The sequence below is a fragment of the Lasioglossum baleicum genome, chromosome 14, assembly GCF_051020765.1.
Source record: "Lasioglossum baleicum chromosome 14, iyLasBale1, whole genome shotgun sequence".
Taxonomy (NCBI): domain Eukaryota; kingdom Metazoa; phylum Arthropoda; class Insecta; order Hymenoptera; family Halictidae; genus Lasioglossum; species Lasioglossum baleicum.
This window is the reverse complement of record NC_134942.1, coordinates 8,485,198-8,500,431: the sequence shown is the minus strand read 5'-3', so window position 1 is coordinate 8,500,431 and position 15,234 is coordinate 8,485,198. Positions and strand designations below refer to the sequence as shown.

Sequence of the window (15,234 nt, the reverse complement as noted above, 5' to 3'; positions counted from 1 at the left end):
TGTACAGACGAATTATAATTAATGAACGTTTTAATTATCAGAAGGTTCTCCTGCTTTTTAGAAGTATTGCCAAAGGCTGGTTGCATTTCGACCTTGAAGTAACAGCAAAAAAACAGCTTCACTTTCGTTCTCCGTGCAGTGCACTCTGTTTTCCTCGACAATACTGTGTTGCAAGACGCGCCAGCCGTGAAAACTGCAACTTTCTGTTCGCGCACGCCGGGTCGGTGTACGTATGAGGAACGATCAGTAGCACAACTGTTTAATACAAGAGGCGTGCATTCGATTAAGGAATAGTTTTCCACGGTCACGTTGGCTGCGTGTGCACAACTGGATGATGGTCGCTTGAAAACCACTCGAACGCGCCTGCATTACAATTATTAATGACCAGTTTCGTGAAACCGGCGGTTTCACACCTGATGGAAGCGTTTACGCTGAAGCGACTACCTGAAGAACGTTTACAGCGATAGTGAACTGCGTTTCGCTCGACTGGATTTTGTGCATTTGTCACAAAATTGTTGGTTAAAAATGAAACACAAACAGTATCGATGAACTATTTCTAGCTTATTCAAGTTGTTCATGAAACAATGAAATTTTTACTTGGTCCTGGTCTCTCGCAATTAACATACTTCATGCTCTGTAGTCATTATTAACGCCACTTTCGCAGTTTCCATCGCAACTCGAATACCCCCACGTACGAGATCGACGAGGGTGGAGTACGAAGATCTTCGCGTTGGCGATCGATGATAGATCAAACAGTTTAACGACGGGGCCCGATTATTGTCGTGGTCTGGCGAGCGCGTTGGTGGGGGCCAGACAAGATGCCCCGCGCGCCAAACAAATCGTGGCTAATAAGAAGTTGATACATGGTGGCGAGCTGGAGGGGGCCAATACATAAAAATAAGATAAATTTTACACTTGGCTGGTGATGAATGGCGGGATGAATTATTGAATAGTTAAACACACAGCGCCGTACCGGACCAGCTCGCCCCGAGCCCGGTCCCAAAGCCGGCTCTGCTCGTCGTTTGGGTCCAGGGCCGCTTATAGTCTCGAGTTCGACACTTTTTCTCGACACGAAGTGTATTTGTTAACAATCTCCGCTAGAACGTCTTCATCGGCAACAGCTCGGTTGTTCTGCGATTGGGCCCGGGCCCTATTATGATCTCAAACTCCACACTTCTTCAAATCACAAATGATATCAGATGATTGCGTAAGTTTTTTAAAGAATACATCTTTATTAATCGATTATACATATAGTCGCTATTCTTTTCTACAAGTAGAATTTTTTTTAACTTACGCAATCATCTAATACTCGTCGGATTCCTCGCGAGCCTCCTCCATTAAAACGTCTTCATCGACAAGTCCGATCGTTCCGCGTAAAAACGCTAATTTCCTTCTCCCGGAGCCGAAAATGATCCTTGTAAGACGAAATGGACGTCGCTTATGAGAATGAGTGGGTTTAATGTTTCTCCGCATTTATACTCGCTCTTCATCAGCGGAGGTTAATCAGCAACTCCCATTGGTCCCCCTCGACCTCCAATTAAATCCATGCACTTTTTTTTGTGCATCGGGCTGGTCCGCGTTGGTCGCCTTTCCAGGTCGTCGCCAGGAAAGGCGAGGCGGGAACGAGACCGGCGCTCCTCCGTTCCTGCGGCATAAATTCACCTGCACGTTCCACTTCGTTATGGCTCTATTCACAGTGCCGTAACCGCGAGGACGGATATTCCTTGCTGTGCGGCCCATTCACCAATGCCGGGGCACCAAAGGGGCCCAGCAGCCACGGTCGCGGGTGGAAGATGCACTGCCGCATCCTGTCGATTGTTTAATCGGCTCGTTTCGCCCGTTCCTCCTCCCCACCACTCCTCTTTTTCCTGGAAACGGTCCTCTCGTTGCTGGCCGGCTGTCTCACGAAAATGAAACCATAAAACAATGCCGCAGCCAGAGGCCCGACCAATTTAGAGGCGTCTAAGATCTTCTTGAAGAATCATGAAATGCACTTTTCTGCGTTATGTATACTATCGATTGTTTAATCGGCTCGTTTCGCCCGTTCCCGTCTTTCTCCTTCTCCCTGGAAACGTTGCTGGCCGGCTGTCTCGCGAAAATGAAACCATAAAACGATGCCAGAGGCGTCGAAGATCTTCTTCAAGAATCACGAATGCAGTTCCGTGCGTTATGAATCCTATTCGATTGTTTGATAGTTCGGATAGAGCGAGCTGGCCCAGCCGAAAAGGTGAAGAGACAGAGGGCCAAGGTCTGAACCGATGGGGGCAATATGTAACGGGGCACCAATTATAAGCGTGACACGGGGCATCGTTATAATTGGCTACGAGGTGTTAAATCTGTTGGGTGTGGCTGGTTACGGGAGTTATGAGTGTTCCAGCAATAATGGTCTTGTCGCGGGTCTCGGGCTATACATATCTCTCGCACGAGCGAAACGCATCACGGCGCCGGCTAACGCGAGGGGAGTCTATTAAATTACAGCTTGTGCTCGCTGCGACGTAGAAAGTAGGTAAACGATATCCTCCTTCGGCTACGGAATTAAATCTTGCCCCGATCGTACGATATCTAACCGTGGTTCCCCCGTCGGGGCTAGATTCACTCTGCTTTCAGGATGTAAATCACTCGCGCTCCGGTCTCCATGTTCCCCGTAACCATTCCACGTCCCTCAGTACGGATAAAAGTGTTTTTCCACATTGTCATTTCAATTCTCGTTTTAAGTTGAACTATTCGTTGCTCGGTTCGCATAGATGCCGCGGACTGGTAAGGGCTGTTTAATGGACGGTGGACCGAGGATCCTCTAAAACGGAGCCTGACGATCTCCGACCGGGTCCGAACGGAGCAGAGGTCTCGGAAGCAGGTTCATTACAAGGCTATAAACGCACGTTAGAAGACCATAAGGACGCGCGGCAATTACTTAAGAACTAATCAGCCGAAACCCGGGACGACGGCTGCTGTCCATCAAGAAATCATCGACCTCTCGGCGAATGGTTCTTTAGTTGCTCTCGCGGCAATTTCTGAACGCGGCCTGTTAATGGACCGCCTCGACCGTGGCCCCGCGCGTAATTAAAAGATCGCCTGTGTTGCCAGCGCTCGAATCAACAACTCGCGTCCCACCTTTCGAATCTCCCCGGGTTAAATTGTAGAACCGTTCGAAAACGGATTAGGCTACCGCACACCCGGCCGCGTTCAACAAAAGACGATGCTCGCCGCGCAAATTCGGCGGTACGTGGGTTGAAAACGCCGCGGTTGAAGGGTCGTGCGTTCCATGAGGATCGAGGGAATCGAAAGGGATCCAGGGTCTCCTCGGGCCTCGAACGAGAGCGAAGCTGACAGTCGAACGAGTCCGAGGATCGAGAGAGAGACTGACTAAAGTATAATCAGGTTTCGACTGAGTCCGCGGCCGCGTGTAATAACAGTAATCCCTCAGTTCGCCGGTAATTTGGCCGTTCGCTCAAAAACTCCAAATTATAGAAGCTGCTGTCATTAGGCCACGGCGAGCACCGTGTAACGCGGGCCACCTTCTTCCCCGAACCCTCGGGAATTTTTGGGAAACTCGACCTCTCGCGCCCCTCGTTCTGGATCGTTAGCGATCAAACGGATATCGCTGTCCGTCAGGCACCGACACTTTCCCGATAGTTCCGCTGATGGAACTGATTGCGGACGTTTGTACCCATCGGCTACTATACCGTTCTACACGTCAACCAAACGCTCATGTACTTCGAACCCACCCCACATCCCCCAGTTGTCTACTAGACAACGATTCAAATTCCACGGTTTCTTCAGGGAGTAGACTCGTTTCCAGGATTGCAAGGGTGCCTTCTCATTTCTCGATAATGCAATGATAGAGTTTTGTAGTAGACAAAAGTTATTTTCACGTTTGCGAGCCGTAATTTGCATTATTCGACAGCATGCGCCTTCTGATTTCTCGATTATGCAAAGATGGGGTTTTTCAGTAATCAAAAACGTTAGGTAAAAGATCAATCTAGGCCGCAATCGTCCTATTTTCACGATTACGAGGCGTAATTTGCACTATTAATGGTCAATAACAATGCCAATTAGTATCAAATCTTGTTAGATCGATTGCGTCCTAGATTGAACTTTTATCTAGCGTTCTGGACTACTGAAAAACCCCAATTTTTTAATTTTCGAGCATCGAGCACCCTTGCAATCCTGGAAACAAGAGTCTGACCCCTTAAATAACCCATGCGTCCTATCAGCGGGGAAGAGAAATTGGGAGCAGAGGAACGTTCGCGTCCTTAAACATCCTAGGATCGGCAGAGCCCGAGGGAAGGACTCCTCGGACCCGTAGAAGCTGAGGGAGCCGAAGAAGACGCGGGGAATGAACCAGACAGATCGCCTCGGGCCCACTCTCCTGCCGGATAGCCTGTCTCATTCTTTCCTCTCTTCTTTATCGTATCAAAGGCGAACGGGCGGGAAAGAACGAGCAAGGGAATCGTTGGCCGTACACCTCGGAACACCGTTTAAAACTCCATTATGCCCGTCCGTGATCCCCGCGATCACAGTTCTAACGTCGAGAACCGGGGCCCTAACCGCGAACGAACCCGTCGATCGTCGGACGTGACACGTTCCTGGATCGTTCAGGGATCGAGAGGAACGATCAGTGGATCAACCCTGTCGCCTTTGTTCCCTCGCCAGACCGATCGACTTCAACCTGAACGAACAACGGTCGAGAGTAATTTCTACTCGGGCCTCGTTATCTCGGAAGTCTGACCCACAAAACAATGTTGAAAAAAAATGGCGGTTTTGTGTGTTAACGGCTCGTGTGCGTATGTGCCGGAAGGGAAAAAATATATTTCATAGCACGCGACAACGGAGAGCCTGACTTATTCGCCGGGAAATGCACGGCGAAATATAAATATCGACAAATGTAAAATGCGTCGGGGGAACGTGAGTCGTTATAATAAAACTGCACTGTTGGTTTAAATTACCCTATCAGCCGATTATGTCACGCGTCTTTTTTATGCGCCGTGCCCCGGCTGCGACGTCATGAATATGCACACGTCGGTTTGTCGATAAACAATCGCAATTATAATTGTAAAACTTGGTCGATAGTTTTTCCTCTGAACTCGCCCCCGATGGATCGTGCGAATCTGTAACCGGGAAAATTCTGCGTTTGTCCATTCTGATCCTCCGGTTGATCCTTAATCCGGTGAAAATGGCGGTCGCGTTAGGGACGGTTTGTAAAACGTTTCCACCTTCCGCAATCTCTGTTAGAGCGATAAACCACGGCGCAGGGACGGGCGGAGAGGGGAAAAAGAAGGCAGGACGCTCATTCAGGTATATCTCAGCTAATTACGAGCAACGTATGCAAACGATTCGAGCGAAGTTCAGATGGATATTCCTCCGGCAGAGGTGCCCGGTCCTCCCCTTCCTCGCAATCAGTGCCGCACTCTGTCTCTGTCAGCTTAGCACCGGTTATCCCCGGTCTATCTTTCTCTTGATGTATCGAACGTTACACGCGTATATGTATCGTGTGTCCCGGCAGGCACCGGCGCGCTGTATTTATGCGAGTCTGATACTCGCGGCGAGTGTCGCGTTCGAGCGCGCATGCACTCGCGTGCGTTGCCTGGACACGGAAATTTAAAATCGGAGGATCGCGGATCTTTCTCTCCAATAAGATGCGCCTCTCTTCCCTCTTTGCGGACACGTGTACTGCCCCTTTGTGAAGGGGTAGACTCGTTTCTAGGATTGCAAGGGTGCGGGATGCGCCTTCTCGATAATGCAAACCTGGGGGTTTTCAGTAGCCCAAAGCGCTAGATAAGAGATCAATCTAGACCGTTGTCTCACTCAAAAGTAATAATTTTAAGTTCGCGAAGCGTAATTTGAATTATTCTACAGCATAAGCTTTCTCATCTCTCGATAATGCAAAGATGGGGGTTTTCAGTAATCACAAGCGCTGGATAAAAGATCGATCTAGGCCGCAATCGCTCCCACATTTTCTATTTTTATGTTTACAAGGCGTAATTTGCACTATTTAATAAAGTATTTATAGTATTTATGCTTCAGAACAATGCAAATTACACCTCGTAAACGTAAAAATAGAACTTTAGCGCTTTTAACCACTGAAAAACCCTACCCCTGCATTATCGAGAAATGAGAATGCTCATCCCGCACCCTTGCAATCCTGGATACGAGATTCTACCTCCTCAAGTGTTTGTCAGTTCAAACAAGCAGTAATGGCGCTAAGTACGTCAAACACTTCGGTCGGCACAGGCGCCAGGTGTTTTAATTGCTCGCAATACGAATCTAATCGATTGTCTTTGTTCTACGTCGAAGCGGGAATAATGGATTTTACATCAGGTTCTATTTAGAAACCGCTGGCCTTTTGCGCTCAACGTCGCCCACCTCGCCGGCTATAATGGGCGTTCTGTTGTACATGTATGTACTAAATTTACGATCTATAGATACGTGGCGTGTCGAGTTAGCGCATAATCAATAAGGTTCGTATGAAAAACACAGCCTATAGCCTGTCCAAGAGGCGGAATCGGATAAAATGTATGTCTTTGAAGTGGCGGGAACGTTAGGTCCGTCATCGAACGCGCTTTACGCCGCGCGATCTCCCTTCGCCGATCCCATTAGCACCGGCTTTAGTCACATGAATTGTATATGCGTCGCGTCACGATACTCCGCCGCTATCGTCCTCCTCAATGGCCAACAAATTAGCGCTTTCCAACCCCCGCTTTTTCCTTCGGCAATTTCCTCGACGCAGAACCGCACTCGCTCGTTTCCTTCCGCGACTTGCGCCTTGTTGATGCTACTTTAAAAAAACCTGCTCGATGTCTTGCAGGTTAGACGACCGCGCACGATCATAAACTCATTTGTAACGCACTGATATCTGGACTGCGGATTACATGCGTTCATGATAAAAATGAGTAGGTTTAATTTAAAGCAGCAAGAACATTATATGAAATTAAAGGTATCATTTTGAAAGAAATTCAATTTTTATTTCACCTCAGTTTCTTGCAATTCGGATGGAAAGTTTCTATTTTGCACGAAGGTCCGCAGTCTGCTGATATCATTGGATCTACTACTGTAACACCGTTGCCCAGCCATTCTGGATTTACATCCCCAAAAGGGTTCAAGGGGTAGACTTACGATTCCAGGATTGGAAATCCAGGATTGTTTGTCAGTAGTCAAAAGCGCTAGATAAAAGATCAATCTGGTATAATTTACATAAAGCTATTTTCATAAAGTTGCGACAGTATGCTTCCAAATAATGTAAATTACGCCTCGAAAACGTGAAAATGGAACTTCTGAGGGCGATCGCGGCCCTTATCTAGCGCTTTTGACAACTGAGAAACCCCATCTCTGCGTCTTACCGCACCCTTGCAATCCTAGAAACGAGTCTACCCCCTTAATATTTGGGACCCCAGCATCTGCCCACTCCCTAGAGGATCTGGAGGCAGTTCTTCATGATTATGACCTACGTGACGTCGCTTCTGACAGAGCCAGCGACCACGTTACATGACAATTGCTATCGACGGGAATTGTCCAGGTTGCTAACATGGCGTTCGTCGAGGTAAGAATCGTAGGCCCGGCGTTACCAACCTTTTTCCATTCCGGCGTCTTCTCTTGGTGGCGTAAACAGTTCCGAGTTGGCTCATGGCGACCGGGTTGTTGGGTCCCGACGCCGTGGTCGGTGTCGGCACCGGCGCCGATGTGGGCGTCATCGCGGGATCAACGACGTGGGGCTGAGGGTGAGAGGCGGTCAGGGCAAGCTGAGATCCCGGGGGATAGCATGCCGCCGTCACGTAATCCGTCGCCGCCGCGAGGGACGCGCTCGCTGGTCCACAAATCCCGGCGACCACCCCCTGCACTCCACCCCCGACGGTGCTCCCGCTACCGCCGCCACTTCCCCCGACTCCTCCTCCTCCGCCTCCTCCTCCTCCTGCGGCTCCACCGCCAGCGACACCGACGACACCCCCAACCACCCCCAGCCCCGCCGAGGCGGTCCTGTCCAGCGCGTACACCGTGCAGACCGTGACGCCCTTCGTTTCCGCCGACGCTACGTCATCGTCGTCTGTCACTGACGAGTTGACCAGCTGCCGGCGTCGAGCTTTCGACTCCCGATCCCGGTGCTGGGCGTCGGGACGGTGCAGCTGCGACAGCTGTTGTTCCCTGATAACGAACAACTCTGCCTCTTTTCGCGACGGTTCGCGGGAAACAGGGAAACTCGTGTGCGCAAAATACACAACCAGATCGGTTGGTTTGTTCTTGCTCGATCACATTCAAAGACTGTTATATCTGAATGGAGCACGGACAACTATCAGCTTCTCTGACGATACACGCTATGGAGCACATTCATTCAAAGTTGCACTCGGTGCACTGGACTGTCACGAATCACCGGGAGAACCTTACCGCGCACTGGTTTGAATGCAGCTCGTCCGATCCAAACACCGACTACCGGCTGATCACCTTGGACACGCCGATAGTTTCGTACTGCGACGGGCCGCGGTGACATCTACCGTGACCGAAACTCATTTTTCAGCCTGACACTAGCCTGGCCGCGCGTTTGCCTAGCCGCTAACAACGCAAGTTCACCGACGCTGGTCGGTCGTGGGAAAAATCCGAGACAGTCGATCACTCGATCTCCACGCATCAACACTACAGCCTAATGTCACAGTACCACCGATCACGATCCCGCCACGATCGGTGGATGATGATCGAGGATCGAACTCGATCCAGAGTCACATCGATCGGACGCACTCATCTCGCGGGTAGTTCGCCGTGGAGGGATAACTGTATCTCCTTATCACTAGCGTACACTCTCACACTGGTATTATACGTTATCCTTTCTGTTTTCCTCGGACACTGGTCGTCAGGATCCAAAAGGGGGTTCACAGACACGATCACGTGACACAGGGTTCGAGCATGACTAAAAAAAAAGACCGAGATACGGATCGGGTAGGGATGATCGATTCGCGGGGTCGTCGAAGCGCGGCTTCTCGATCGGATCGCGTCACGTGCGCGCGGAAACTGAACCCACCGACACTCACTCCCCCCTTCGTCCTCGACGCCCCCCTCCTTTCAGCCTGGTTCCCTCTCCCCTGGTCGGACACTTTTTCCCGGTGTGACAACCTCGCGGAGGAAAAACGCGGATTCGCGGGCTGGTAGCCGAGAGGCAGAGGCCGAGGCGCAAGAGGTAGAGGTGAGAGCGAGGCTAACGGAGAAACACCCGGTGCTCGCCTGGTAGAAGCGTATCGTGTACTGGCTGCCCTGCCGGGCGTAGCATAAGTCAGGAGACCGTGGCATAGATCGGAACGAATCGGTGGTGGTAGCGGGCTGGTGGTGGTGGTGGACTCACCTCCTCGATAGAGGAGTAACCTCGCCGGGATCGTCAGACCGGCCGCCACCTTCTACCCCAGCCCCGTCCAGAAATTGCTCCTGGGAGCCAACCAGCCGTCCCCCACCTTTCCACGGTTATGATACCACACAAACGGCAGGTCGCGACGCCGCGTTTATGCGTGTGGCCGATACAAACGCAACAAGGTGCGTGGAGGGGAACCGAACCCCCAAAGGCATTGCTATCCCCTCCCGATTCCGTGGTCACGCCCACCGGCGGACCACGGCAACCAATCCCGCTGCCAGCATGGCGTTAACAAGCCCAACCCGCGCTGCCCGTCCAGATACCATCGTGCGCGTTAAACGATTACACCTATTCCATCGATGCTGTGCCATCCTTCTCCAACAACCACGCCGCTCCTACGCATCGTCGCGACTCTCTTTCTCACTCCTACGGGACTCTACACGAGGACGGGAATTTCGTCGGTTCTATCCGATGTCGTCCGTAATGTCCCAACCAGGACTGCTTGTTAAATTCGACGCTCGTCCCGGTTTTATCCGTGCATCTTCGCCGAGTACGCGATGGCTGCGCACTGCTGGCGAAGGTAAATGGTGACCGTTCGCTGGTCGGTCCCATTTACTTGTGATCGACGGGACTTTTAGTGTTGAATCATCTCCGACCTGTGTTGATGTCTCGTGCAATTAATGATCAGTGAGAATGCGACTCTACTAGAAGATTCTACGAGACGGGACTTCGATCATTCTCTTCGTTACTCTTAGAAGAATGCACGGTGGTCTGTTCCGTTACGGTCGGCGCCTTCTGCAAACTATTTCACGCGGTGTATCTTCATTTTCCTGGACCAAAGCCAGTTAACTGCAGTAGAGACAGTACAATAGAGCACTGCAAAATAATTACGTATCATGCATATCCTTGGAATGCGATTTTCCCGGGTTCCCGTGCACCGAAGTCGTCCGACGGACTTCAGCGCGTTGGGTGCATCTTCGTTCTCCGAAGTTTGAGTACTAAAATTGACACCAAATAAGAAGGGACCGAACATGAAAATCCCGTACTCGCCTCCTACGGCTTGAGTTAAGACGATACAAATTACAAATTACTTGTCTCCTGGTATATGAATATTCATGACGAAGTGGGGGAATGAAGTGAGGGAGCAGAGACTGTGAGCGAAACAGGTTCCTCTTCTTATTTGGTGTCAAGCATATTCATTTTCAGCTGATGTGATTCAGTCATATTTTCCGGGATCGTAGTCCACGACGATTTCGCATATTGTATTGTTTACATGGTTATGGAAATGCCGTCAGTAGCCATTAACCGTGCCCGAAGCGATTCCCCGCGAATCAACCAGGGCTTTATAGGCGCCTTCCTTTATCTTCGCTTCTCGTCGTGAGCGTTATCAGATCGCGAGACACAAACAACGTCTCCGGAACCGTCCGGAGACATGCCACTGATATCGGAGGTGGCGTTCGGCCCCCGATCTCGCAATCGTCGGGATCGGTTCGACTTGACAGACCGATGTTGCACACTTTTCCCAGCAAACAATCAAACACGATATCGCGAGCGCGCGCCACGAAATCGCCGAAATTGATTACGACCGATCGAAACGCCCCGGTGACATGCGATTCGACGGTCGTTTTATCTTCGCCTGGTTACAGATCGCTTGATACAACGCGGTTCCTGTTGTTTCACCGATGTTGTTGTCGGCCCCGAACGGAGGAACGACAAAGTTCGATGGGCGATACGCGAAAGGCGTTATACAGAACACTCTTTCTGATATTCTATCACACGCGAAACTACGGATTGCATGCGAGAGACACATATGGGGGGGAGATCAGTCACGGCGACTGATCGTCGGAGGTGAATCCACTTTTGATATGTTTGACACCATTCCTCCGGTGATGTGCCACGTACATGGGGAAGTTCGCTTGCGATCGAACGAACAGTTCCCGCGCTTTCGTTCCCATTGAGTAATTAAGTGATAAACCGAATTTCGGAACTACCTTTCGCAGTCCCACGGTACCGGGCGTTGACGAGAGTTTTCACTTTGAAATCATTCTGGACTGAAATGCCAATTTACATTTACTATTTGTTCTTTATTACACAGCTGGAACTAGACTATGGATGTTTATGCGAAATAAAAATGTTTCATCTGCATTGTGACGAACTGGAACGAAATTGAAATTTATCTTGTTCGAAAATATGTTTAATCCTTTGCACCCGCAGATATTTCAACTCGAAAATTAAACACTTCTTCCGACAGAATATATCCATGATTTCTTAAATTTTGTGGATACGAAATTGGTATAACGCTTTGCAAGAAATAGAATCCAAATTTAATGTTATGTCCTCCCGTATTAATTTTAACACATGAGAAATTATATATTGACATCTTTAATTTTCAAAATTGTCCTACAATTTTGAATTTCATCTACCGAATTTTGCTATAAATGTTAAGTATAACTTATTTCGGGATAAACCGTGTCAAATTGACACGAGGGACGGCTGAGGGCTAAGTTGCACCTACTCGTTCGTGCCACAAATGCATAAAATCCGCCGTCTGTTTATAGCATTTCGAGAAATTTGATTAGGAAGCAGGTACACCTGTTCTATCATTTTCATACAAAGAGAAAACGCTTAGGGTACCGTTGGAGCGTGCTCCATCTTGTTCTCTCGACGCTGCACGTCGTCTTCGGAAGCTGTTCTTCATTGCTACCTTTTGCCCCGACACTGCAGTAATAACTTCGTTGCTCACCTATAATCTGGCACTCCGTATGATTTTCCACGTGAAAAGCGATATTCAATTTCTGTACAAGCGGTGCTGCTCATAAATTACTATACTTGAAGCGATAGGCTGTTGCTAGCAGATCCCAGAGGTATCGGTGTTAATTGCAGTGATAAGTACGTTTAAGTGATCGAAATGGTACAACTACTTCGAGTCGAGAAACCAGCGGACTATGGAAATATTATTCCGACTGTAGATCTAGAAATGCAGCGATTAAGAGAAGAAAAAAGGGAATCGACAACGTTACGTAAGATACGTCGAAACTTGTCCGATGTCCATGCCGAACGGTGTTCTTTTTTTCGATCCAACTATGTAACGTACAGCTGTAATTATAGCAATCGCGCGGTGGAGATTATAACTTCCCAAGGTTTCTACTATTTTTATCGTACGTAATGGCTTGATCGTCATTTTTTCGCTATTATGAATTATTCCTCGGCAATTACCGACAGTTCTCATATTTCGTTTTTACGTGTATATGTATGTGTATATTGTTGGTACGCGTCGTTAGTCCGAGTTTTCTGAACGGTGTCAATGATTTTTACGCGGCCGACATTAAAATGTGTGCACACCGAACGAACACCACGCCAGAAGAGTGTATTTCGTAACAGTCCGCAAACAAGCTCGGATATCGCCTTGCTATAAACGGAGATGGAGGCGAAGAGAAAGAAGAAACATGCAGAAGTTAATCTGAAGGGATACACATTTCGTTTTTCAAGCGGCCCGGGTAATTGTTGAAGCGAAATGACGGGCCTTTTTATTTATTTGCTGGCGGACGGCGAGCGTAACACCGCCGCTCTTGTTTTAATAACACGTTGCACACCTTCCCTACGAAAAATCTCATTCGCGTTAAGAACTCATTTCACGCATGCATTTCAGGCATGGACGCTACCGTTCGAGGAACCTCCTTTACACGCAACTAAAGCACCGGCTATCTCTCGCAGCTGACTATCCTTAATTCTCCCGTGCTTAGCGATCGCCGGCTCCAGTTTCTTTCTCTAACGAGTTCGCGAACAAATTTACCAACTTGTTTATTGAACGCTGCTCAAGAACTAAGGAAACCCGAGCATCTTCAAAACTTCAAACTGTTCTTCGAGATCTCCTACAACATTTTTCCTTTCCTCAACGTCTACGTAGGTCCTTGGACAAAGCTGAGACTTGCAGACTTTAATTATTCATTAACGCTGAAGGATGTGGAGATTGCGGACGTAACGCAGTTCGTCAGAAGTGGGGGCTGCCTATTTTAGTCTGGATCATGACTGAAGCATTCCAGCAAGTCACATGCTTAAGGATTTTTCGCTAAAACGTAAAACGTAAAAACAGGACTTTTGAGGAAGGAATTTTGAGGTCCTAAATAGAAATGAGAAGGCGCATCGCATCCTTGCAATCCTGGAAACGAAACCTAGCGAGCTTTAAAAGTAGCCGGTACATGTTGCCTTATCAAAATAACAAGATTAAATTTATTTGAACTTTGTGCGTTTCATATTATAATATCTGCACTACTAAATATATTTATTTAATCATTTACCACGAAAGCATCTTCATAAGTTCAATAATTGTGAAATCAAAAATCTGTTACCAGTCGTTTGACTGCTAGTTTAGTAGTAAAAATAGTTCAGAATTGTATGCGTAACGTAACTTACAAGTAACTTACTCTTAGACCCATCACTACCGCTGGTAACTCACACTACCTCATTCCAACTACATTTACTTTTTAATTAATCTCATACCATCGTCAATGTCCAATTATTTACCTACTTAAACGTAAATCACACTCCACTTAACTATGCTCTTTATATCTTGGAAATCAAATTCTGATGATCCTCGTTAAATCCAAGACCGATCGTTAATCCCACTCGTAATCTTCACGCTAATTCGCCGATCGACGCTACTGTTCGATCTTTTGTACTTGATACCATCTCAATGCTCATTCAATTTCCATTAACCCCGGTTGCGAAATTGAAAATCGAATGGTCTTTTAATTGAAAAGTACTAGGCTTATTGGATCATCGCTTGCTAAATAATTAACACTAAACCTACTTTTACAATTATTGGAATTCTACAAATTCGTTTATGGAAAATAACGAAATAAGTTTCCTCGTCCAAGTATTTATTATATTGAAAATTACGGACAATCTCGATAAACTTTGTAATACAAAATAAAAATTGCAACAAAATTTGCAATAATCCGGAATAACAGAAATTTATTTTCTTCCTTAATATATTCAACAGCTTCAAAATCATATAAATTCGTCGAGTAATTTGTATAATAAATAAAAATAAAATAACAGTAATACAAAATAAAAATTGCAACAAAATTGCAACAATCCGGAATAACAGAAATTTGTTTTCTCCCTTAATATATTCAACAGCTTGAAAATCATATAAATTCGTCGAGTAATTTATATAATAAATAAAAATAAAATGACAGGAATAAAAAATAATAATTGCAACAAAATTGCAACGATCCGGAATAACAGAAATGTATTTTCTCTCTTAATATATTCAATAGCTTGAAAATCATATAAAAGTATTTTTAAATTCGTCACACAAATGTATCTAATGTTTTAAACTATACCTACTCACTTTTATTGCTTGGTAGGTTTAGTGTTAATTTCGTTTTATAACATATTCTGATGTATTTCAGCACGTCTGGCTCGTGGTCGAACCAAGAAATTCAAAATCGCAACCTGCTCCTAACCTAAACATCGGTTACAAGAAAAACACATGTGATGTTTAATACATTTACAACAGTAATTAACGGTTACATATTCGTTAATGATATTTTCATACACATACCTTATCAAATTGATGTCCAGACCTTCTGAAGCCAAAACAGCTGCATGCATTCATCCTCTTGGAGGCGGTTTCCGGATCCGAGCACTTTTCACTTTCTTCTTAAGAAACAAACACAACTAAAGAGTGGAAACTTTCATCCTATTCAGGTTCATAATCTAAGCTAGAAGATTTAATTTATCTTATACAAGCAACTACTTTCGTTTAATCTAACTTGTTCTGAAAATACACGAGAATATTAGCGCACAACATATTCTAACTATCCCTTTACGAAACCGGAAGTGTCGAAGCAAGGACTGCAGTGAACGATTAGATGTTAGACCTCCTTCTAAAGAATGAAAAC

General features: G+C 47.0%; 1 protein-coding gene across 2 annotated transcripts in view; it reads right to left on the bottom strand.

Annotated features, from left to right (window-relative positions):
• Positions 1-9,248, bottom strand: part of Ss (aryl hydrocarbon receptor spineless) — a 180,099-nt gene extending 170,851 nt beyond the window's left edge. For both annotated transcript variants that reach the window (XM_076437780.1, XM_076437781.1), the window contains exon 1: positions 7,567-9,248. In XM_076437780.1, coding sequence (XP_076293895.1) covers positions 7,567-7,688 — 122 coding nt within the window. In that variant the 5' untranslated portion in view covers positions 7,689-9,248. The remainder of the gene's footprint in view (positions 1-7,566) is intronic.
• Positions 9,249-15,234: the final 5,986 nt, after the last annotated feature.